Source organism: Coregonus lavaretus, assembly GCF_964263955.1.
Source record: "Coregonus lavaretus genome assembly, contig: HAP1_SCAFFOLD_645, whole genome shotgun sequence".
Lineage (NCBI taxonomy): Eukaryota > Metazoa > Chordata > Actinopteri > Salmoniformes > Salmonidae > Coregonus > Coregonus lavaretus.
Window position 1 is genome coordinate 173881 of NW_028157676.1, and position 24151 is coordinate 198031.

The 24151-nt window shown below is 44.3% G+C and overlaps 1 protein-coding gene across 2 annotated transcripts in view; it reads right to left on the minus strand.

The window, feature by feature from the left end:
* Nucleotides 1-503: 503 nt before the first annotated feature.
* The window catches only part of LOC311125092 (cysteine-rich protein 1-like), a 93275-nt gene continuing 69627 nt past the window's right edge, over nt 504-24151 (minus strand). Inside the window, exons 3-4 of one of the 2 annotated variants that reach the window (XM_084199167.1) lie at nt 1505-1559; nt 504-1050 (exon numbers count right to left, since the gene is read on the minus strand). In XM_084199167.1, coding sequence (XP_084055293.1) covers nt 989-1050; nt 1505-1559 — 117 coding nt within the window. In that variant the 3' untranslated portion in view covers nt 504-988. Of the gene's footprint in view, nt 1054-1504; nt 1560-24151 lie in introns of both variants that reach the window. The other variant, XM_084199166.1, reaches the window with a different exon arrangement.

Genomic DNA, 24151 nt, shown 5'->3' on the forward strand with positions numbered 1-24151 from the left:
TTATTGGCATGGGAAACGTATGTTAACATTGCCAAAGCAAGTGAAGTAGATAGTAAACAAAAGTGAAATAAACAATAAATATTAACAGTAAACATTACACTCAGAAGTTCCAAAAGAATAAAGGCATTTCAAATGTAATATTATGTCTATATACAGTGTTGTAACAATGTGCAAATAGTTAAAGTACAAATGGGAAAATAAATAAACATAATATGGGTTGTATTTACAATGGTGTTTGTTCTTCACTGGTTGCCCTTTTCTTGTGTCAACAGGTCACAAATCTTGCAGCTGTGATGGCACACTGTGGTTTTTCACTCTCTCTCTCTCTCTCTCTCGCTCTCTCTCTCTCTCACACACACAGACACACACACACACACACACACACACATACACATACACATAAACACACTCCTTCTCTGGCTTTGGTTGATGACAGAGAAAGGGAGAGGTGCATAGTTACACTCCAATTCTGTAAGTTTGGGTGTGTGTGTGTTCAGAACTCTGGTGGTATTCTAGACATGATCTTGCTAGGGAGTGTCCACTCCAGTACATGTGTAGTATAAGGATGTGTTGAGGCCTAAAGGGACCCTGTGTTTAACTCACACACTGCAACAAGACGGCTGTAGTAGCTTTTGTTTTATTGAAGAACAACCGTTGTCTCCATTGAGCACAAAGTTGTGGTCCAAGTAGTTGTTTTATGATTGACTGAAAGAGGGGGACTTTCAGAGTGAGACTGATGTCTGTTGATTGGATAGTAGTTAATTAAATGTCAGGTTGGTTGGATAGTAGTTAATTAAATGTCAGGTTGGTTGTCTATTGGTTATTTCTTGGTTGGTCGAACATTGGTTGGTTGGTTGAATGTTGGGCCTAGTTGTTTAGTCATTGGCTTGTTGGCTGAATGTCAGGTTGGTTGAACATAGATCCTTGTTGATAGGTTGTTAGTTTTCATTAGGTTGTATTTTGGTTGTTTTTTTGGTTAGACTGGTTCCTAGGAGGAGGAAGAGGAAGAGGAGGCTGAGCTGTGACAGTATGACATCATTCTCCCCTTACCTGCTGAGAGAGAGAGAGAGAGAGAGAGAGAGAGAGAGAGAGAGAGACCTGTTGCCACAAGAAAAGGGCAACCAGTGAAGAACAAACACCATTGTAAATACAACCCATATTTATGTTTATTTATTTTCCCATTTGTACTTTAACTATTTGCACATTGTTACAACACTGTATATATACATAATATGACATTTGAAATGTCTTTATTCTTTTGAAACTTCTAAGTGTAATGTTTACATTTATTGTTTATTTCACTTTTGTTTACTATCTACTTCACTTGCTTTGGCAATGTTAACGCACGTTTCCCATGCCAATAAAGCCCTTAAATTGAATTGAGAGAGAGAGAGAGAGAGAGAGAGAGAGAGAGAGAGAGAGAGACATGAGAGACTTACTGTATACACCATATTTATGGGAATAGGCTGCCATTTGGTACAGTACATCACCAGGGAGTAGCTACCTCTGGGACCGAACGTCTTCATGTAACAGTTAGTGCAGTAGGGCTTCTCATCATGCTGAAACACAATGCACAGAAAACATCTTAGTTCATGAGATAGATAGATACATTTACATTTTAGTCATTTAGCAGATGCTCTTATCCAGAGCGACTTACAGTTAGTGATTGCATACATTATTTTATTTTTCATACTGGCCACCCGTGGAAATCGAACCCACAACCCTGGCGTTGCAAATGCCATGCTCTACCAACTGAGCTACATCCCTGCCGGCCATTCCCTCCCCTACCCTGGACGACGCTGGGCCAATTGTGCGCCACCCTATGGGTCTCCCGGTCGCGGCCGGCTATGACAGAGCCTGGATTCGAACCAGAATCTCTAGTGGCACAGCTAGCACTGTGATGCAGTGCCTTAGACCACTGCGCCACTCGGGAGGCCGCTGTCAAACATTCAGCCCACTAACACTCTCCAACTAACCAGTGTTTGGAAACGTTCTAGTATTAGGTTCTCTCAGTGTGTGTGGTGCAGTTCTAGTATTAACTGAGGGTGTCCTCTACTCAACATCAAGATATAGGCCTAGTGATGTGATTTAGCTGGTTCTAATTGTGTGGTTAGGTGTTCATGGAATGCATGTACCAGGCCTGTGTAATGGAACAACAGTGGCTCCTCTATGTCTCACAGTGTGTGTGTGTGTGGCTGTGCATGTGTGTATTTAAAGGCCAAAGGAAATTAAACAAGGTAGAATCAAATTCTTCTGATCAAGTCTTTAGAAGATGAAGTCCTTTACGATCCCAGAAAGGGCTAGTTAAGTCTTAAACGCCGGTAGAGCTACTCTTTAAACCGTTTCATTGGAGGCAACAAGACGGTAGTAATTTCTAGAGGATAGGCTACCGTAAGCACTGCTTAGCGGGTGGTCACCATAACACATAATTACACAGCAGGCTAGCTACATCAGAGGCTAGTGAACATGATTACTGTTTTAAGAGAGGGTGATCTAATGTAGTCACTGCTGGACCAAACAGAAGGGGGAGGGAGAGGGTGTAAATGAGTGCCAGCTTTAGGGAGAAGGGAGATTATCAAAATTGGCCTATTGGCCGTGTGTGTCTATTTATGCCGGTGTTTTGTGGTTTGATTGGTCCATAAACTGAGGGTGTTAGTAAAACTGATATCATTTTCTATATTGTACTGTCGTATATCCAGGTGTTGAATTCTAGAGAATTTACACAGTACAATCACATATTAATGCTGATCTTTCCAGATTCCTGACAGTTATATTGGTGATACAAAGAGCCACGGTAACAGTCTGCTCGGCACATGATCGTCACACCGCATGTCTCCCTCTCCTTCTCTCACATTGCATCTCTTACTGTTAGATCTTTAAAGTGATAGGCTAACACTCACCAAAAAAGCACACCTACAGTGCCTTCAGAAAGTATTCATACCCCTTGACTTATTCCACCTTTTGTTGTGTTACAGCCTGAATTCAAAATTGATTCAAATAGATTTTTTTCACAATACTGCATATTGACAAAGTGAAAACATGTTTTTTGAAATTTTCGCAAATGTATTGAAAATGAAATACAGAAATACATAATTTATATACATATTCACACCCCTGAGGGTCAACACTTTGTAGAAGCACCGTTGTTGGTAATTACAGATTTGAGTCGTCTTGGGTATGTTTGAATTAGTTTTGCACATCTGGATTTGTTTTTTTTTCAATGGGATTCAAGTCTGGGCTTCGGCTTGGCAACTCAGACTTTCACATTCTTGTTTTGAAGCCATTCCAGCGTTGCTTTGGCTGTATGATTGGGGTCATTGTCCTGTTGGAACGTACATCTAAGGTTGTTTGCACTCTGAAGCATGATTTGCCTGTATTTGGCTCCATTCATTGTTCCCTCTACCCTTACCAGTCTCCCAGTCCCTGCCTCTGAAAAGTATCCCCATACCATGACGCCATGCTTCATGGTAGGGATGGTGTTAGACAGGTGATGAGCTGTGCCTGGTTTTCTCCAGACATAGCACTTTGCATTCAGGACAAAGAGTTCAATGTTTGTCTCATCAGACCACAGAATATTTTGCCTTATGTTCTCAGTCTTTCACATGCCTTTTTGCAAACTCCAGGTGTGCCATCACGTGCCTTTTTCTCAGGAGTGGCTTCCGTCTGGCCACACTCCCATTAAGCCCAGATTGGAACCGACAACAACGGAGAGGTTGTGTTTTCTCTAGCAGGAGGTAAGCTTGAGGTAAGCTTGGCTTCTTATATGGTGTTGAGTAAAGCTTAAACCATGCATTTGATCGTAGGTAGGTAGTTGTAGTTATGTATTGTAGGTAGTTTATTTAGGTAGTTATTGTAGGTTTCCGTAGGTAATTATTGTAGGTAAGTATTGTTTACGGCGGAGCCCGGAGAAAGCACGAGGCTAGCTAGCTAGCGGGTAGCTACCGGTAACGTTTAACAACGGTGGAGAGTTGTTTCCAATGTTAGTGTGCTAGCTAGCCAACGTTTAATTTTTGCTGCGTTATGAAAGGAACTAGACACGGACACGAATGATCTGTTTAGTGTGTTAACACACTATTGGTAGTTTGTTGTAACCAAGTATTGGTGCTAAACTGGGTGTTATTGGATGCTAGCATGCTAGTTAGCTATGGCGTCATAGTTAGGCATCGTGGGCTGTTGTGGGTAGTTACTGTAGGTTAGCATTGTCTTCGGTGTAGCACGAAGCTAGCTAGCTAGCCGTTCTTCAAACAAAGTCAACACAGTGGCCATTGCTAGCTAGCCAACATGACCAGCTAACTGTACTGTAGTAGCTAAATACAATATACTTATGCTAGCTAGCCAACGTTTAATTATTGCTGCGTTATGAAAGGAACTAGACACGGACACGAATGATCTGTTTAGTGTGTTAACACACTATTGGTAGTCTGTTGTAACCAAGTATTGGTGCTAAACTGTGTGTTATTGGATGCTAGCATGCTAGTTAGCTATGGTGTCATAGTTAGGCATCGTGGGCTGTTGTGGGTAGTTACTGTAGGTTAGCATTGTCTTCGGTGTAGCACGAAGCTAGCTAGCTAGCCGTTTTTCGAACAGAGTCAACACAGTAGCCATTGTGTGCTGTACTGTGGCAGCTAAATACAATATATTTGTGCTAAGCTAGCCAACGTTTAATTATTGCTGCGTTATGAAAGGAACTAGACACGGACACGAATTATCTGCTTAGTGTGTTAACACACTATTGGTGGTTTGTTGTGACCAAGTGTTGGTGCTAAACTGTGTGTTATTGGATGCTAGCATGCTAGTTAGCTATGGTGTCATAGTTAGCTAGCTGAATAAAGTGGGTTGAGTCTACTCCTTTAAACATTGAACCGCTGTGGTTCACAACAATTCTGATTTCTAAAGGTGGAAGTTGGGAGAGTTTTTTAATCGGGTGGTTCAGTGAAACAATTATAGTTTCTGAGGTGGAAGTTTTGGTGAGGGAGGCCCTGCTCTCTCCTCTTCCAGATGTTTAGTTCATTTCATTCCGATCTCCTCTGCATTATTGTAGCCATTTGCTACAGCCTGTCAACTATGCCTCTGCCTATCCCTGTTCTCTCCTCTCTGCACAGGCTACACAAACGCCTCACACCGCGTGGCTGCTGCCTCTCTAACCTGGTGGTCCCTGCACGCACCCCACAACTGGAGTTCCAGGTCTCAGGCAGCCTCTGGAACTGCCGTTCTGCTGCCAACAAAGCTGACTTCATCCCAGCCTATGCTAACCTCCAGTCCCTCGACTTCCTGGCGCTGACGGAAACATGGTTTACCACTGAAAACACTGCTACTCCTACTGCTCTCTCCTCGTCTGACCATGTGTTCTCGCATACCCCGAGAGCATCTGGTCAGAGGGGTGGTGGCACAGGAATCCTCATCTCTCCCAAGTGGTCATTCTCAATTTTTCCCCTAACCCATCTGTCTATCTCATCATTTGAATTCCACGCTGTCACAGTCACTAGCCCATTTAAGCTTAATATCCTTGTCATCTATCGCCCTCCAGGTTCCCTTGGAGAGTTCATCAATGAGCTTGACGCCTTGATAAGTTCCTTTCCTGAGGATGGCTCACCCTTCACAGTCTTGGGGGATTTCAACCTCCCCACGTCTACATTTGACTCATTTCTCTCTGCCTCCTTCTTTCCACTCCTCTCCTCTTTTGACCTCACCCTCTCACCACCCCCCCCCCCCCCCCCCCACTCACAAGGCAGGCAATACGCTTGACTTCATCTTTACTAGATGTTGCTCTTCTACTAATCTCACTGCAACTCCCCTCCATGTCTCCGACCACTACTTTGTATGCTTTTCTCTCTCGCTCCCCTCCAACACTACTCACTCTGCCCCTACACAGATGGTAACGCGCCGCCGCAACCTTCGCTCTCTCTCTCCCACTACTCTCTCCTCTTCCATCCTATCATCTCTTCCCTCTGCTCAATCCTTCTCCCTCCAATCTCCTGATTCTGCCTCCTCAACCCTCCTCTCCTCCCTTTCTGCATCCTTTGACTCCTTGTGTCCCCTATCCTCCCGGCCGGCTCGGTCCTCCCCTCCAGCTCTGTGGCTTGATGACTCATTGCGAGCTCACAGAACAGAGCTCCGGGCAGCTGAGCGGAAATGGAAGAAAACTAAACTCCCTGCCGACCTGGCATCTTTTCACTCCCTCCTCTCTACATTTTCTTCATCTGTTTCTGCTGCTAAGGCCACTTTCTACCACTCTAAATTCCAAGCATCTGCCTCTAACCCTAGGAAGCTCTTTGCCACATTCTCCTCACTGCTGAATCCCCCCCCCCCCCCCCCCCCCCTCCCTCTCTGTGGATGACTTTGTCAACCACTTTGAAAAGAAGGTTGACGACATCCGATCCTCGTTTGTTAAGTCTAATGACACTGCTGGTCCTGCTCACACTGCCCTACCCTATGCTTTGACTTCTTTCTCCCCTCTCTCTCCAGATAAAATCTTGCGACTAGTGACTGCAGGCCGCCCAACAACCTGCCCGCTTGACCCCATCCCCTCCTCTCTTCTCCAGACCATCTCCGGTGACCTTCTCCCCTACCTCACCTCGCTGATCAACTCATCCTTGACCGCTGGCCATGTCCCTTCCGTCTTCAAGAGAGCGAGAGTTGCACCCCTTCTCAAAAAACCAACACTCGATCCCACTGATGTCAACAACTACAGACCAGTATCCCTTCGTTCTTTTCTTTCCAAAACTATTGAGCGTGCCGTCTTTAGCCAACTCTCTTGCTATCTCTCTCAGAATGACCTTCTTGATCCAAACCAGTCAGGTTTCAGGACTGGTCATTCAACTGAGACTGCTCTTCTCTGTGTCACGGAGGCTCTCCGCACTGCTAAAGCTAACTCTCTCTCCTCTGCTCTTGTCCTTCTAGACCTGTCTGCTGCCTTTGATATAGTGAACCATCAGATCCTCCTCTCCACCCTCTCCGAGCTGGGCATCTCTGGCGCGGCTCACTCCTGGATTGCGTCCTACCTGACCGGTCGCTCCTACCAAGTGGCGTGGCGAGAAGCTGTCTCCGCACCACGTGCTCTCACCACTGGTGTCCCCCAGGGCTCAGTTCTAGGCCCTCTCCTTTTCTCCCTATACACCAAGTCACTTGGCTCTGTCATATCCTCACATGGCCTCTCCTATCATTGCTACGCTGACGATACACAACTAATCTTCTCCTTTCCCCCTTCTGATAACCAGGTGGCGAATCGCATCTCTGCATGTCTGGCCGACATATCAGTATGGATGACGGATCACCACCTCAAGCTGAACCCTGGCAAGACGGAGCTGCTCTTCCTCCCGGGGAAGGACTGCCCGTTCCATGATCTAGCCATCACGGTTGACAACTCCGTTGTGTCCTCCTCCCAGAGTGCGAAGAGCCTTGGCGTGACCCTGGACAACACCCTGTCGTTCTCCGCCAACATCAAGGCGGTGACCCGATCCTACAGGTTCATGCTCTACAACATTCGGAGAGTACGACCCTGCCTTACACAGGAAGCGGCACAGGTCCTAATCCAGGCACTTGTCATCTCCCGTCTGGATTACTGCAACTCGCTGTTGGCTGGGCTCCCTGCCTGTGCCATTAAACCCCTACAACTCATCCAGAATGCCGCAGCCCGTCTGGTGTTCAACCTTCCTAAGTTCTCTCACGTCACCCCCCTCCTCCGCACACTCCACTGGCTTCCAGTTGAAGCTCGCATCCGTTACAAGACCATGGTGATTGCCTATGGAGCAGTGAGGGGAACGGCACCTCCGTACCTTCAGGCTCTGATCAGTCCCTACACCCAGGCGAGGGCATTGCGTTCATCCACCTCTGGCCTGCTGGCTCCCCTTCCTCTGCGGAAGCATAGTTCCCGCTCAGCCCAGTCAAAGCTGTTCGCTGCTCTGGCACCCCAATGGTGGAACAAGCTCCCTCACGACGCCAGGACAGCGGAGTCACTCACCACCTTCCGGAGACATTTGAAACCCCACCTCTTTAAGGAACACCTGGGATAGGATAAAGTAATCCTTCTACCCCCCCCCCCCCCCCCAAAAAAAAAAAAAGTATAATTGTAAAGTGGTTATCCCACTGGCTATAGGGTGAATGCACCAATTTGTAGTCGCTCTGGATAAGAGCGTCTACTAAATGACGTAAATGTGCCCTTGAGCAAGGCACTTAACCCTAATTGCTCCTGTAAGTCGCTCTGGAAAAGAGCGTCTGCTAAATGACTAAAATGTAAATGTAAATGTAAATAGTCTGGGTGGCCATTTGATTAATTGTTCAGCAGTCTTATGGCTTGGGGGTAGAAGCTGTTAAGGAGCCTTTTGGACCTAGACTTGGCACTCTGGTACCGCTTGCTGTGCGGTAGCAGAGAGAACAGTCTATGACTTGGGTGACTGGAGTCTTTGACAATTTTTTGAGCCTCCCTTCTGACACCGCCTAGTATATAGGTCCTGGATGGCAGGAAGCTTGGCCCCAGTGATGTACTGGGCCGTACGCACTACCCTCTGTAGCGCCTTACGGTCGGATGCCGAGCAGTTGCCATACCAGGCGGTGATGCAACCGGTCAGGATGCTCTCGATGGTGCAGCTGTATAACTTTTTGAGGATCTTGGGACCAATGTCAAGTCTTTTCAGTCTCCTGAGGTGGAAAAGGCGTTGTCGTGCCCTCTTCACGACTGTCTTGGTGTGTTTGGACCATAATAGTTTGTTGGTGATGTGGACACCAAGGAACTTGAAACTCTCGACCCGCTCCACTACAGCCCCGTCGATGTGAATGGGGCATGTTCCCAGTCCCTGTCCCTGAAAATCCTCCCCACATTATGATGCTGCCACCACCATGCTTCACCGTAGGGATGGTGCCAGGTTTCCTCCAAACGTAATCAAATCCCAGGTAAGAGGGGGAGTGGCAGCAGCAGCATGTTCTCCCCATGTGAGCTGAGTCCAGTGGACCAGTCCTGTATCCCCCCTCCCAGACAGCGACAGTGGTCTGAACCATGGCTAGCTATCCACAATATGGCTTGACTAAACAAGGTCTACCAAGAGGGAAGGAGGAAGAGGAAGGTAGGGGAAGAGAAAGAGGGAGGAGAGGAAGGAGGAAAGGGAGAAAAGGGTTCTCTCCATCACTTCTGTAAGAAGGAAAGGAGGGAGAAGGCCGAGCAAGAGGAAGAGGAAGAGGTGGAAGATGACAAGGAGAGTTTATCTGTCCATCACTACCATAAGGAGATCTCTTCTGGGGGCTCTTGTTCTCTCCTCTTTCCCACAGAGGAGCACCTTTCGCAGGCAGCCCAGAGCAGACTCTCCCCTGAGAGAAGGCTAGCCCCTGGAGGTTTCACCTTGGATTTATACAGAGAACCCCCAAGTACTCAAACTGCTTTACATTGTAGAGGGGGATCTAATCTCATTGGAGGCGACCCAATGACCCAGAAATGCTCAGTGGACAGACTTCCTCCCTGCTCCCCGTCTCGCTGGCAGGGGGTTCGTAGGAACACCCTCCCCTCCTTGACTCCAGCTCCACCCCTTCTTCACCTGCCCCCCTTATCATGTTATGAGTCTCACCTACAGGTCTCGCCCCCTGGCCTACCTGTTGCAGGTGTAAGGATGGTGTGTCAGACACAGCTGCCCTCCCCCTCCTCCCCCTCCTCCCCTCTTTCTCCCACTCCCCCCATCTCTCGCGCTCTCTCCTCCTCCCCCTCTCTTCCCTTTAAAGCAATACTTAGACCAGGATTTCCGCCTCCTCTACCCCTCTCCACCTCCTCTTCCATTCCTACTCTCTTTCTCTCCACCTCCTCCTCATCCTCTTTGTTCCCCCTCTCCCGCCCTCCAGTGAGAGAGGCAGGAGGTCACCTCGCCGTCACTCTATCCAGCTGGAGCCGCTGAGAGGGCGAGGAGGAGAGGAGGAGGAATAGAGGAAGAACAGAGGAGACAAGAGGGAGAGGTGGAGAGGAGGAGAGGGAGTGAGACACTATGTTAGCTGTTGTGGTTTGATATGTGTAGTTACTTGTAATAACCACTAGAGCATGCTGGACACTTATTTTGTGCTTGCTGACCTCAATGTGTGCATCAACAGTCTAAAGCAGTCATCTCCAATCCAAAGAATTAGTTGGAATAATTTGTTTATTAGACATTTCCTATTTATACTGTATGGATAAAAAAAAAAATCCTTTATTCACTTGTGTTTTAGCTTTTTCCCTACACCCACACTGAAAGTTTTCACTGACACTGAACTTTAGTCTGTCTTGCTTTATGATAGTCACATGCCTCTACCTTTACAAGAAGTCTGTCAGTATTCTTCATGAGGGCTTTAAAGCTAATGTTAATTTGACTGCGTACTTCAAGAACATACATGTATTTTCCAAGACAGACCTGTTACTGGCTGTGTCTAAATATCCATTATAGCGTAATACATACTTAAACTGCATAATAATTTCGCCTTTGATCTAGTATAATTCACTCTTATTTTCTGACTCACTTGTTTGGCAACAGCTGATAGTCAGATAAATTGACGCGCTTTACCGAAATGAACGAATGATGGGAGTCAATGCAATCGCGCATTGGATGACGAATTCTGAGTACTATTGCCGCGTTCACATGCTAGTCGGAACTTGGAAACCCGGAAATGTCAGACATGCTTACTGGTTGTAGTTATACACGTGCCGCATTCAACGAACAGCAAGTCAGACATTTCAGAGTTTCCTAGGTCCGACTAGCATGTGAACGCGGCATAGTTTCTAAATTTCACATAATACAAAACTAAATGTTTTTACATACTATTTATTACTCTAATATGGGAATTTGGACACTGCCTCTTTGTCTCTCACACACTGAGCACGAGCACAGTCATTATGGCCACAGCTTCCTCTGACCTGGCAGACCACCTGTGCTGTTCCATCTGCACAGACATCTACACTGAGCCTGTGTCTCTAAGCTATCAGCACACCTTCTGCAAGAGATGCCTCCAAGACAGCCTGAATGCTGGACACCAACTCTGTCAAGTGGGCAGGGCTCTGGTCAGAGACAGAATCTTCCAGATCAACAGACTGATCAGGAACGTGGCCTACCAGCTGAAACTGGAGGAAGATGCTAAAAGACAGAGAGCTACAACCGAGAGAGTTAACAGTAGAGAGATGAATGTCGTGAACATGGAGAGGCTCTGAAGCTTTTCTGTGAGACGGACAGTAAGCTGATCTCTATGATCTGCAGAGATGGGTGAGACAACAGAGGACACACATTCAAACCTATAAGAGAAGCACATGAGGATCTGAAAAAAGAGGTAACCTCAGATTTATGCTACTTCAAGAAGGACATTAGTGTGCTGGAATACTCAAGAGATGAGCAGCAAAGAGAAATGTCTCAAGCAAAAGAGACGTCAGATCATCTCAAAGTCCAGATCAGGTTGCTTGGTTGACAAGGAGATAGTACTTGCCAGGCTGGAGGAACAGCTAAAGGAGAAGAGAGTTAAAACGGTCTCTCTTCAGTCTGAGCTGGACCTCACTGAGCCCAGAGACTTCCTGCTCTAGTGGATGGAGAGGGGCTGCACTGAGATGAGGGAGAGGAGGAAGGAGGAGGAGTGGGTGGAGAGGAATATGATAGAGAGGAATATGATAGAGGGATTGGGATAGAGGGGAATATGATAGAGGGAATATATTAAGAGGAACGTGACAGAGAGGATTTGTTTCATTAGATCACTTTAAGATTTAAAACCTCTTAGTCTGACAGTCCCCGATATTGGGCGCTAGAATTTCTGTAAAAAATATGTAAATGTTTACATGACTTATTTGATTGATTCCCACCGTTTTATATTTCAGAAGACATCCATCCAGACCTTCCTAGAACCACGTAAACGTCCTCTGTCGAATAAACTTCTAATTGCCTCCCTCTGTTGGTCGGCTGCATCATTACATCCATTTATATCACTTCACTGCAACGCTACATCAAAGGGGCATCCCAGGAAAAACATTTATCCAGCTTGACTGCTTCACGGCACAGACATGGCAAAGCAATCACTGAATTTGTCTCGAGCAGGCAGAGCTAAATACATAACTTTCATAGCTCTACGATAAAGAATGCGACCTACACACTTCCTTAAACCTAAAATAAGTCAAGAAGTAATTTTGTGTGGAAGTCAAACATTTGTTCAGAACGGCAAAATCGAGACCTTTACATAGCCCTTCTCCCCTTGTCTATAGGAGAGATGCCCACTGGTTAAATGGCCCAAATGTTAATTTAGACATTCACACATTTTACAGATTTTGACTATCACTAATGTCATGATATGTTTGGCAAAGTAGTAAAGAAGGTTGTACTATACTTTTCTTGTGTACTAGATCAAATGGTTTGAAAAGTGTTTTTTTTCTCAGACACAAATGAACAATTCCAGATTAAAGCTAAAGGTCATAGCTTCCTGGGGGGAGGGACACCACTACATTAATAAAATATTGCCCTCTTGCTAGATTGATGACTAAAGCCCTAGTGAAACAGTGCAAAATGGTTGTCAGCTCAACTGGTTAAATACAAGACCTGTTCATTGTGAAATATATGTGTTCAAGTCTAATAATTTGCTCTATATATTTTCTGCGCTGTATGTAATTTTATCTATTTAAGCTGTTTGGATTGTTCATTGATAAAACACTGGGCACCATTGAAAAAGAGACACTGGTCTCAATTGGGATTGATAGAGGGAATATGATAGAGGAATATGATGGAGGGGAATATTATAGAGAATGAATGGAGAAATGTGTTACGCTCTTGAGCAACAAAGGTTGTCTGTTTGGTTATATCAACTGGAAAGACATGGATAAGAAAATGTTCAAACATATTTTTAAACAATGGGCGCTGTTTGCAGGTCTACAAATACTGTTCTATAGTCAGCTGATATTGATTTCCTTATTTAATAATTTATTAAACTAAAATGCTAAACATCAATGACACCTACTCTTCAATTACATTTTTTGGGCCTATATAATTACACATCCAGCTAATTTTATCCCTCTATGAGCATGCGTACCGTAAAGATACCGTAAGGATCACTCGACTGCAACAGCTCTGGTTGATTTAATCGATCAATGGCTCAGGTCACTTGACCAAGATACACTTGTGGATGTGCTGCTTCTTGATTTTAGTGCTGCATTTGACCTTGTTGATCATATGGCTAATAGCTGAGGCCATTGAAGAGAGATGTTTTTTTGAACCCTCATTTCTTTTTTGGAACTTAGTTACTGAGGTGACATAGACTATGGAAGACTTGTTTTACTGTAGTAAGGTAGCCCATGTATTTTATTGATGATGATGCTGATGAAAAATATTGACATTAGTGGTAGGCTGAGATCGAACAAACAACCTAAGTAAGCCTGGCTGCTAGTTATGATATCTAAAACATATTGACTTTTAATTAGGCAAAACACATGTCGTTTGAATGGTCAACCATTTTACATGAGTTACAGCATTTTATTTTAATAAAAAATTATTTTATATGGATTCATTGTATATATTAGGTATGACTGTGCTGCAAAGGTACAAAAAAAATAAAAAATAAATAAACTAAATTCTGCCAGCATTTGATTACACATGAAAACTGCTGTGGGTAACCATGGCAATGGGGACTCCATTGTGACATCACAAGATTCCGATTCTGGAAGGTTACCTGTTGCACAGACAAACTGAACAGTGCAAAGAGACTGATTCAACTAACCACTGACAGATTATTAATGTCCTATTTCATTAGTGAGAGAACACACTGCTTACTTCAGAGGTAGGTTGTAATATAACTTATTGTGAATGTGTTTCAGTAGTATAACTTATTTTCTAATTACTTGTGTATGAATGTGACATTTTAAGTAGACCTAACATGACTAGTGAAACTGTTGAAGAGAGATAGTTTGCTTGAGTCCTCTTTTTGTGAGAAAATGCTTCATCCTGACACCTGAGATGTCATGTTACAATTGTAGTGAGCCAGCCTAATGGCTAATGCATTCTATTGATGACAGAAAAAAATAAAACCTCTCTCTGTGTTAATCACCAACATATGTTGTAATCAATTATCTCAATAAATATGTACCAAAAGAGTAGGTTGTGTAAAAAAAAAACAGTACGCCTACCTAATTTGTAGCTGATTCATTTCTAATAAGAATAATATGTTCTTAATTGAATGGACATCCATTTCAAATGGTTGAATTGATAGACCTCTTTAAATTGAGGTGCACTCAGGGGCACTCAAAGAGAAGACTGGCGTTTTTACCTCCTTGGTTTTTAAAATAGATGAAACTGTACAAGTTAGGTCCTGCATGGATATAGAGTCATTTTCTACCCAAAACACAGTGTTTTCTGTCACGATCGTCTTGACGAGAAGGAGTAGACCAAGGCGCAGCGTGTGAAACGAACATGACTTTAATTAGTAAAGCACAAGTACAAAACAAAACACGATCGTGAAGTCCACAGTAACACTGACTGAACACGGAACAAAAACCCACAAACACAAAGTGAAACACCGACAGTTAAATATGGCTCCCAATCAGAGACAACCAGCCGACAGCTGACACTCGTTGTCTCTGAATGGGAGTCACACAGGCAAACATAGAAACAGACAACCTAGAACACCCAACAACGAAACAGAACACATAGAATGAACACACCCTGGCTCAACATAATGAGTCCCAGAGCCAGGGTGTGACAGTTTTCAATGATATGACGGAAGTGATTAGTGTGGTTTGTGAGAACCAGGCCCAATATGGAGTAGAGCTACATGAGGGGTTGAATAAGGCTCAATAGTAAGGTACAGAAAGAGCCTGAAGTTTGCTTTTTAAAGACTGTGTTGTGCTTTTTCATCTGCCATGGCAACGCCTTACATCACAATGATGATGTCATGAAGGATATTGTTCACGAAATGATAAGAACAGCCAAAATCGATTCATTTGAACTTGGTCGCTTTTCCAGTAGCCATCTTTTTACTAGTAATTCAGATAGGCCTATTGCGTAAACATATCTGGATCAGGATTCTCACTTGCTTAATTGTAAGTAGCTGGGAAGAAAACGTGTGCACATTGTAAAGAGATGCATTATTATTTGGTTAGCAACACCCACTTACTACAACGTTATGTATTTTCCAGAGTTATTGTTAGCTAAGAGGAAGACATTGAAGGTTCAACGCTGACACAGAGGAGGGGTGAGTGTCGGTTGGAGGAAAGGGCGATCCAGACAGACTACGTGATGGAGCTGGGAGCCAGGTTGGCTCTGGTTTTGCAGATCCAGAAGGATCAGGAGAAGAAGATGAAGAGGATTTGGTTAAAGACGAGGAAAATGCCAAGACTGATTGAGGAGGTAACAAGACCAACTTTGACAACGTCGACTAGAGTTCTATTGAACAATACTAATTAAAGCATATATAAGTTATTGTAAGGGCAAAATGTTCCATATGCCATGGAATGTAAGCTAACAATGTTTTGTCCTTATTTATTTTTGTATTAGGCTACACCATGGCAATGCCTATAACTGTTCTTGTCTAAATGTGTTGTATCGTGTCTGTCTGTTTCAGTGTATTTATGTCCTCAGTTCTTATGGTTGTCTTGTCATAAAAAATAAACAACCGTTCTATCATAGACGTTCATATCAGGATTATGTGGTTGTCTCACCTAGCTACCTTAAGTTGAATGCACTAACTAATTATAAGTCGTTCTGGATAAAAGCGTCTGATAAATGGCTAAAATGTCAAATGTTATGCTGGGTGTGGGGCATGTATTTTTACACTTAGCTGGCCCATTGGCTAGGGGACCCAGGGTTGGGACAGACTGGTGCAGAGCATCTGAGAGGACACTAGATATATATACAGTGGGGAAAAAAAGTATTTAGTCAGTCACCAATTGTGCAAGTTTTCCCACTTAAAAAGATGAGAGAGGCCTGTAATTTTCATCATAGGTACACGTCAACTATGACAGACAAAACGAGAGAGAAAAAATCCAGACAATCACATTGTAGGATTTTTAATGAATTTATTTGCAAATTATGGTGTAAAATAAGTATTTGGTCAATAAGAAAAGTTTCTCAATACTTTGTTATATACCCTTTGTTGGCAATGACACAGGTCAAACGTTTTCTGTAAGTCTTCACAAGGTTTTCACACACTGTTGCTGTTATTTTGGCCCATTCCTCCATGCAGATCTCCTCTAGAGCAGTGATGTTTTGGGCCTTTCAACTCCCTCCAAAGATTTTCTATGGGGTTTAGATCTGGAGACTGGCTAGGCCACTCCAGGACCTTGAAATGCTTCTTACGAAGCCACTCCTTCGTTGCCCGGGCGGTGTGTTTGGGATCATTGTCATGCTGAAAGACCCAGCCAAGTTTCATCTTCAATGCACTTGCTGATGGAAGGAGGTTTTCACTAAAAATCTCACGATACATGGCCCCATTCATTCTTTCCTTTACACGGATCAGTCGTCCTGGTCCCTTTGCTTAAAAACAGCCCCAAAGCATGATGTTTCCACCCCCATGCTTCACAGTAGGTATGGTGTTCTTTGGATGCAACTCAGCATTATTTGTCCTCCAAACACGAAGAGTTGAGTTTTTACCAAAAAGTTATATTTTGGTTTCATCTGACCATATGACATTCTCCCAATCCTCTTCTGGATCATCCAAATGCACTCTAGCAAACTTCAGAATGGCCTGGACATGTACTGGCTTAAGCAGGGGGACACGTCTGGCACTGCATGATTTGAGTCCCTGGCGGCGTAGTGTGTTACTGATGGTAGGCTTTGTTACTTTGGTCCCAGCTCTCTGCAGGTCATTCACTAGGTCCCCCCGTGTGGTTCTGGGATTTTTGCTCACCGTTCTTGTGATCTTTTTGACCCCACGGGGTGAGATCTTGCGTGGAGCCCCAGATATAGGGAGATTATCAGTGGTCTTGTATGTCTTCCATTTCCTAATAATTGCTCCCACAGTTGATTTCTTCAAACCAAGCTGCTTACCTATTGCAGATTCAGTCTTCCCAGCCTGGTGCAGGTCTACAATTTTGTTTCTGGTGTCCTTTGACAGCTCTTTGGTCTTGGCCATAGTGGAGTTTGGAGTATGACTATTTGAGGTTGTGGACAGGTGTCTTTTATACTGATAACAAGTTCAAACAGGTGCCATTAATACAGGTAACGAGTGGAGGACAGAGGAGCCTCTTAAATAATAAGTTACAGGTCTGTGAGAGCCAGAAATCTTGCTTGTTTGTAGGTGACCAAATAGTTATTTTTCACCATAATTTGCAAATAAATTCATTAAAAATCCTACAATGTGATTTTCTGGATATTTTTTTCTCAATTTGTCTGTCATAGTTGGCGTGTACCTATGATGAAAATTACAGGCCTCGCTCATCTTTTTAAGTGGGAGAACATGCACAATTGGTGGCTGACTAAATACTTTTTTTCCCCCACTGTATATGTGATGTATAAGAAAATAGTGCTGACTCATACAGTATGTATGTATGTAATGAATGTGATCAATTTCATCATGTCTGTTTCTTTTCTCACGCAGAATGTGAGAGATGTGAGCAACTGTCCTCTCACTGAGTTTATGGCTCCCTGTATTGACTCCCTCCCACCACTGGCTTTCACCAATCAGAGGCATATACCAACCATGTTGCATCCCCCCTCTCCATTGGCCATACGCGCTCAGGATGCACAGCGGTTCATTGTATTTTCAGACTTTGTCCCTGAAACCTGCCAGTCTGCTGAATGCCCAGTTGCCACAGAGGCCACTGCAGATGTATCTACAGGTAAACGAGAGGACCTATGGACAGATACAAATATTTCCTCAATGCTGCATCGATACCTGCCACACTTCTTTGACGAAGATTCTATTCAGCCACATCATGCAGTAGAGGGCACCACTGAGGTCTCAGTTGCTCCAGTGGCAATATCTAATGTCGAGGAAGAGGACAGATTCCATCCTTACTCCCTCCCACCACTGGCTCAGCGGTTCATTGGCAATTCATTCAATTTCCTCGAAACCTCCCAGCCTGCTGTTTCAGCCACAGAGTGCCCAGTTGCCACAGAGGCCACTGCTACCACAGCCACTGTCAAGGGAGAGAATCGATGGGCAGCTAGAAGTCTTCCTTCAGTGCTGCCTCCAAGTCTGCCACTTATCTTTAACATTGACTACAAACTGCCAGGGGAGGCAGTAGAGGGCACCACCAAGTGTCCAGTTTCCAGTGAAACAAACAATGATGTGTCAACTCACCTCAAAGAGGACATGGCAGCTGATCAAAGCCCTCCTGACCCTGCAGCACTGCCTCCAAGCTCGCCATGTATCCGAGACTCTGACCACAAACTGACCAAGGAGACAAAAGAGGATGCCACAGTGTCCTCCGTTGCCACAGCAATCACTGCAGGCACATCCATTGTCCAGGGAGAGGACATGTTGGCTGATAAAAGCCCGGCTCCAATGCTGCCTTCAAAGTTGCCACACATTCTAGACAATGACCACAAGCAGCAAGAGGAGGCAGTAGAGAGCACCACCAAGACTCAAGTGTCCAGGGAAGCGGCCGTTTCCGTGTCCACTGTCCACAATCTGCCAGGGGAGGCAGTAGAGGACACCAACAAGTGTCCAGTTGCTAAAAGTCCTCCTGCACCTGCAACACTGCCTCTAATCCTGACCTGCACCCACAACAATGACCACAAACAGCTATGGAAGACAGTTGAGTGCACTACAAAGTGCTCAGTCGACACAGAGGCAACTGTTGCCATTTACACTTGGGATGATAAAAGTCCTCCAGGTCTGCAATGCATTCACAACAACAATGACCACAAGCAGCCAGAGGAGACAGTTGAGGACACCACAGAGTGCTCAGTTAACACAGAGGCAAGTGCAGTTGCATCCACTGTCAAGAGAGAGGAACTGATGAGTGATAAAAGCCCTGTCCTAGCACTTCCTCCAAGCCTGGCATGCATCCATGACAAGGACCACAAGCAGCCAGAGCAGAAAGGGAAGGGCACTAGTGAAGAGGTGGATCTCTGCCCTCATGCTCACCAGCTGGTCCCAGATGCTAACTTAACTCTGGCAACCTGCAATGATGAGCCGCCAACCCCTCTGCTCTGCATGGCCACTAAGACGCCTGTTAGAGTGAGAGCCTCCATATTTAGGTCAGAGGATGAGGAACCCAGGCCCTGGACCCTGGAAGAGGCAAAGGTAGGTGTCCTATTTTACACTACTACTCTACAGGGTTGGGGGTCTGTTCCATTTCAATTAAAAGCATTGAAGAGAATTTGAATTTTAAAGTACTTCCTGAATTGACTGGAATTGAAATGGAATTGACCCCAACCCTGCTACTCTATGCTCATAGTATAAAACATCACCCCTTACTAGGCTTTTAGTGTGATCCCAGGAAGAACATCTATGGCTATTATAAAATCGGTTTGGGATACAAATAAACAAGTTACCTCAATTACTGTCCTCCAAATTGTGTGCCCCATGAGGCCATCAATGTATGTTGATCACTCAAATGTGTATTGAATGTGCCACATTGGAACAATATTACATCTAGAGTCAATGTCTTCCTGTTAGGATTATTGGACAGGCATTGACATTGAGAGTGAAGAGAGGAGCGTCAAGGAGGAGGTGAGCCCGAGGGAGGGTTTGAAGCGTGAGGCGGACCGTGCCCATTCCAAGAGCTCCAATGGGACGGTTTCATCAGAGAGAGCAGAGACCATCCTGGGAAGAGTGGGCTTTCTGGCCATGAACCTCAAGCAGAAAGTCACGTTTTTAAAGACAGAGGAAAAAGAGAAAAATAATAAACTGAATAAGAAGTTGAAAGATGACGAGAAAGAGAGAAAGGAGATGAAGGCGAGAGAGAAAGATCAAAAGAAAGCCATGAAGGCTGAGAAAAAGAGGGACAAGTTAGAACAGAAAAAGAGAGAGAAGGAAAGAAAAGAGAAGGAAAATTCAGAGAAAAAGAGGTTAGAGGGGCTGATTAAGATACACAATGCCATGATGAAAGACAGGATTAAGAAAGAGAAGAAGTGGTCTGAGGAGCTGAAAAAGAGAGAGAAAGCTCAAGCTGAGCTCCTGGAGATGGAGCGAAAGATTCACAAAAAGAGGAGAAGAAGAGAGAAAAGAGGAGGAAAGAGGAGAGGAAGAGACTGGAGAAGAGGAAAAAGAGGGAGCCAGCTGGAGGTGGAACTGAGAGGGTGATAGAAGAGCAGGGAAGGGATGAAAGCTTGAAGATGGATGAGTAGACTGGGTAAGAAAGAGTGAGAAGGGAGATACTGTATTTTTGCATGCAATGAAAAACAAAGAATAAAAAAATTAATGTTTACTCTGTTTGTTTTTTGTCAAGGCATACCCTACAAAACATTATAAACACAAAATGTTTACTTTTCGCAAATTTGGGGAGTGTTGCACAGTTTAAATGTTGAATCCTAAATCGACACTAAGCACTCCTACATGTTGAAAGGATTGGATAGGTGTACATATACATTAGGTGTAATATGGCAAACAAAGCCTATCAGAGGGAAAGGTAGAGCCATTACCAGTGTTTATACCTATGGGATAGGTAGAGAAAATTCTAAAACAAATCTCACAAGCTCTCATCCATAGTCAAATGAACTACTGTTGTCTGGAGTAATGCAGGTGTTGGTGACCTAAAGAGACTGCAAATAGCACAAAATAAGGCAGCAAGAAAGGTTCTGCAATGTGGTTATGAGATGTTCTCCATAGAATTACATAATGCACTCGAATGGCCGACTGTCAAGGAAATGATAAAAAAAAACACACAAAAAAACATTTTTCATAAAATGTACTGAAAGACCAACCGCTATATGTGATTAACTGGATATGGTCAAAGACGACTCGTAAAGGCAATAGGAATCTGGATCTGTTTCTGTGTCCTTTTCTTTTTACCTTGCTTTTGTTATTTTGTAATTTTTTTAATGTTTTGTTTTTACATTTCGTAAAATGTAATAATTACAAAAACATTTCATTTAAATTTCAATTTAGTAACATATTGTATCATTCAAATAAATATTATTATTTGTCTAATCATATTTTTTGCCTTTGAAGCTTAATATTTTGTAATATAATGTATGACTGACATGAGGGTAATCAAAGGGAGAGAGATAAGGGTAACAATGAAGACTTCTTCCATCACAGTTTCTAAGTGATGAGTGAAAGTGTACAGTGTCCTCCTGAATTATTGGCACCAGAAGGAAATGTGAACAAAAAAGGTTGTGAAAACATGTCATTGTAATCTATCAGCTTGATCTTACACTCAAAATATCATATTTATTTATTTTATTTAACCTTTATTTAACCAGGTAAGCCAGTTGAGAACAAGTTCTCATTTACAACTGCGACCTGGCCAAGATAAAGCAAAGTAGTGCGATAAAAACAACAACACAGAGTTACTTATGGGGTAAAAAAAAAACATTGTCAAAAAAAATACAACAGAAAATATAAATACAGTGTGTGCAAATGTAGCAAGTTATGGAGGTAAGGCAATAAATGGGCTATAGTGCAAAAATAATTACAATTAGTATTAACACTGGAATGCTAGATGTTCAAGAGATGATGTGCAAATAGAGATACTGGGGTGCAAAAGAGCAAAAATAAATAACAATATAGGGATGAGGTAGTTGGGTAGGCTAATTTTAGATGGGCTGTGTACAGGTGCAGTGATCGGTAAGGTGCTCTGACAACTGATGCTTAAAGTTAGTGAGGGAGATAAGAGTCTCCAGCTTCAGAGATTTTTGCAATTCGTTCCAGTCATTGGCAGCAGAGAACTGGAAGGAATGGCGGCCAAAGGAGGTGTTGGCTTTGGGGATGACCAGTGAGATATACCTGATGGAGCGCAGACTACGGGTGGGTGCTGCTATGGTGACCAATGAGCTAAGATAAGGCGGGAATTTGCCTAGCAGTGATTTATAGATGGCCTGGAGCCAGTGGGTTTGACGACGAACATGTAGTGAGGACCAGCCAACAATAGCGTACAGGTCACAGTGGTGGGTAGTGTATGGGGCTTTGGAGACAAAACCGATGGCACTGTGATAGACTACATCCAATTTGCTGAGTAGAGTGTTTGAGGCTATTTTGTAAATGACATCGCCGAAGTCAAGGATCGGTAGGATAGTCAGTTTTACGAGGGCATGTTTGGCAGCATGAGTGAAGGAGGCTTTGTTGCGGAATAGGAAGCCGATTCTAGATTTAACTTTGGATTGGAGATTCTTAATGTGAGTCTGGAAGGAGAGTTTACAGTCTAACCAGACACCTAGGTATTTGTAGTTGTCCACATACTCTAGGTCAGACCCGTCGAGAGTAGTGATTCTAGTCGGGTGGGCGGGTGCCAGCAGCGTTCGATTGAAGAGCATGCATTTAGTTTTACTAGTGTTTAAGAGCAGTTGGAGGCTACTGAAGGAGTGTTGTATGGCATTGAAGCTCGTTTGGAGGTTTGTTAACACAGTGTCCAATGAAGGGCCAGATGTATACAAAATGGTGTCATCTGCGTAGAGGTGGATCTGAGAGTCACCAGCAGCAAGAGCGACATCATTGATATACACGGAGAAAAGAGTCGGCCCAAGAATTGAACCCTGTGGCACCCCCATAGAGACTGCCATAGGTCCAGACAACAGGCCCTCCGATTTGAAACATTGAACTCTATCTGAGAAGTAGTTGGTGAACCAGGCGAGGCAGTCATTTGAGAAACCAAGGCTATTTAGTCTGCCAATAAGAATGCGGTGGTTGACAGAGTCGAAAGCCTTGGCCAGGTCGATGAAGACGGCTGCACAGTACTGTCTATTATCAATCGCGGTTATAATATCGTTTAGGACCTTGAGCGTGGCTGAAGTGCACCCATGACCAGCTCGGAAACCAGATTGCATAGCGGAGAAGGTACGGAGGGATTCGAAATGGTCGGTGATCTGTTTGTTAACTTGGCTTTCAAATACTTTCGAAAGGCAGGGCAGGATGGATATAGGTCTGTAACAGTTTGGATCTAGAGTGTCACCCCCTTTGAAGAGGGGGATGACCGCGGCAGCTTTCCAATCTCTGGGGATCTCAGACGTTATGAAAGAGAGGTTGAACAGGCTAGTAATAGGGGTTGCGAAAATTTCGGCGGCTAGTTTTAGAAAGAAAGGGTCCAGATTGTCTAGCCCAGCTGATTTGTAGGGGTCCAGATTTTGCAGCTCTTTCAGAACATCAGCTGTCTGAATTTGTGTGAAGGAGAAGTGGGGGGGGGGGGGCATGGGCAAGTTGCAGCGGAGGGTGCAGAGTTGGTGGCCGGGGTAGTGGTAGCCAGGTGGAAAGCATGGCCAGCCGTAGCAAAATGCTTGTTGAAATTCTCGATTATTGTAGATTTATCGGTGGTGATAGTGTTTCCTAGCCTCAGTGCAGTTGGCAGCTGGGAGGAAGTGCTCTTATTCTCCATGGACTTTACAGTGTCCCAAAACTTTTTGGAGTTAGTGCTACAGGATGCAAATTTCTGTTTGAAAAAGTTAGCCTTTGCTTTCCTGACTGCTTGTGTATATTGGTTCCTAACTTCCCTGAAAAGTTGCATATCGCGGGGGCTATTTGATGCTAATGCAGTTCGCCACAGGTTGTTTTTATGCTGGTCAAGGGCAGTCAAGTCTGAGGAGAACCAGGGGCTATATCTGTTCTTAGTTCTGTATTTTTTGAATGGGGCATGTGTATTTAGGATTGAGAGGACATTACTTTTAAAGAACAACCAGGCATCCTTTACTGACGGAATGAGATCTATATCCATCCAGGATACCTGGGCCAGGTCAATTAGGAAGGCCTGCTCGCTAAAGTGTTTTAGGGAGCGTTTGACAGTGATGAGGGGTGGTCGTTTGACCGCGGACCCGTTACGGACGCAGGCTATAAGGCAGTGATCGCTGAGATCCTGGTTGAAGACAGCGGAGTTGTATTTAGAGGGTAAGTTAGTCAGGATGATATCTATGAGGGTACCCATGTTTACGAATTTAGGGTTGTACCTGGTAGGTTCATTGATAATTTGTGTGAGATTGAGGGCATCTAGTTTGGATTGTAGGATGGCCGGGGTGTTAAGCATATCCCAATGTAGGTCACCAAGCAGTACGGACTCTGAGGATAAATGGGGGGCAATCAATTCACATATGGTGTCCAGGGCACAGCTGGGGGCTGAGGGGGGTCTGTAGCAAGCGGCAACAGTGAGAGACTT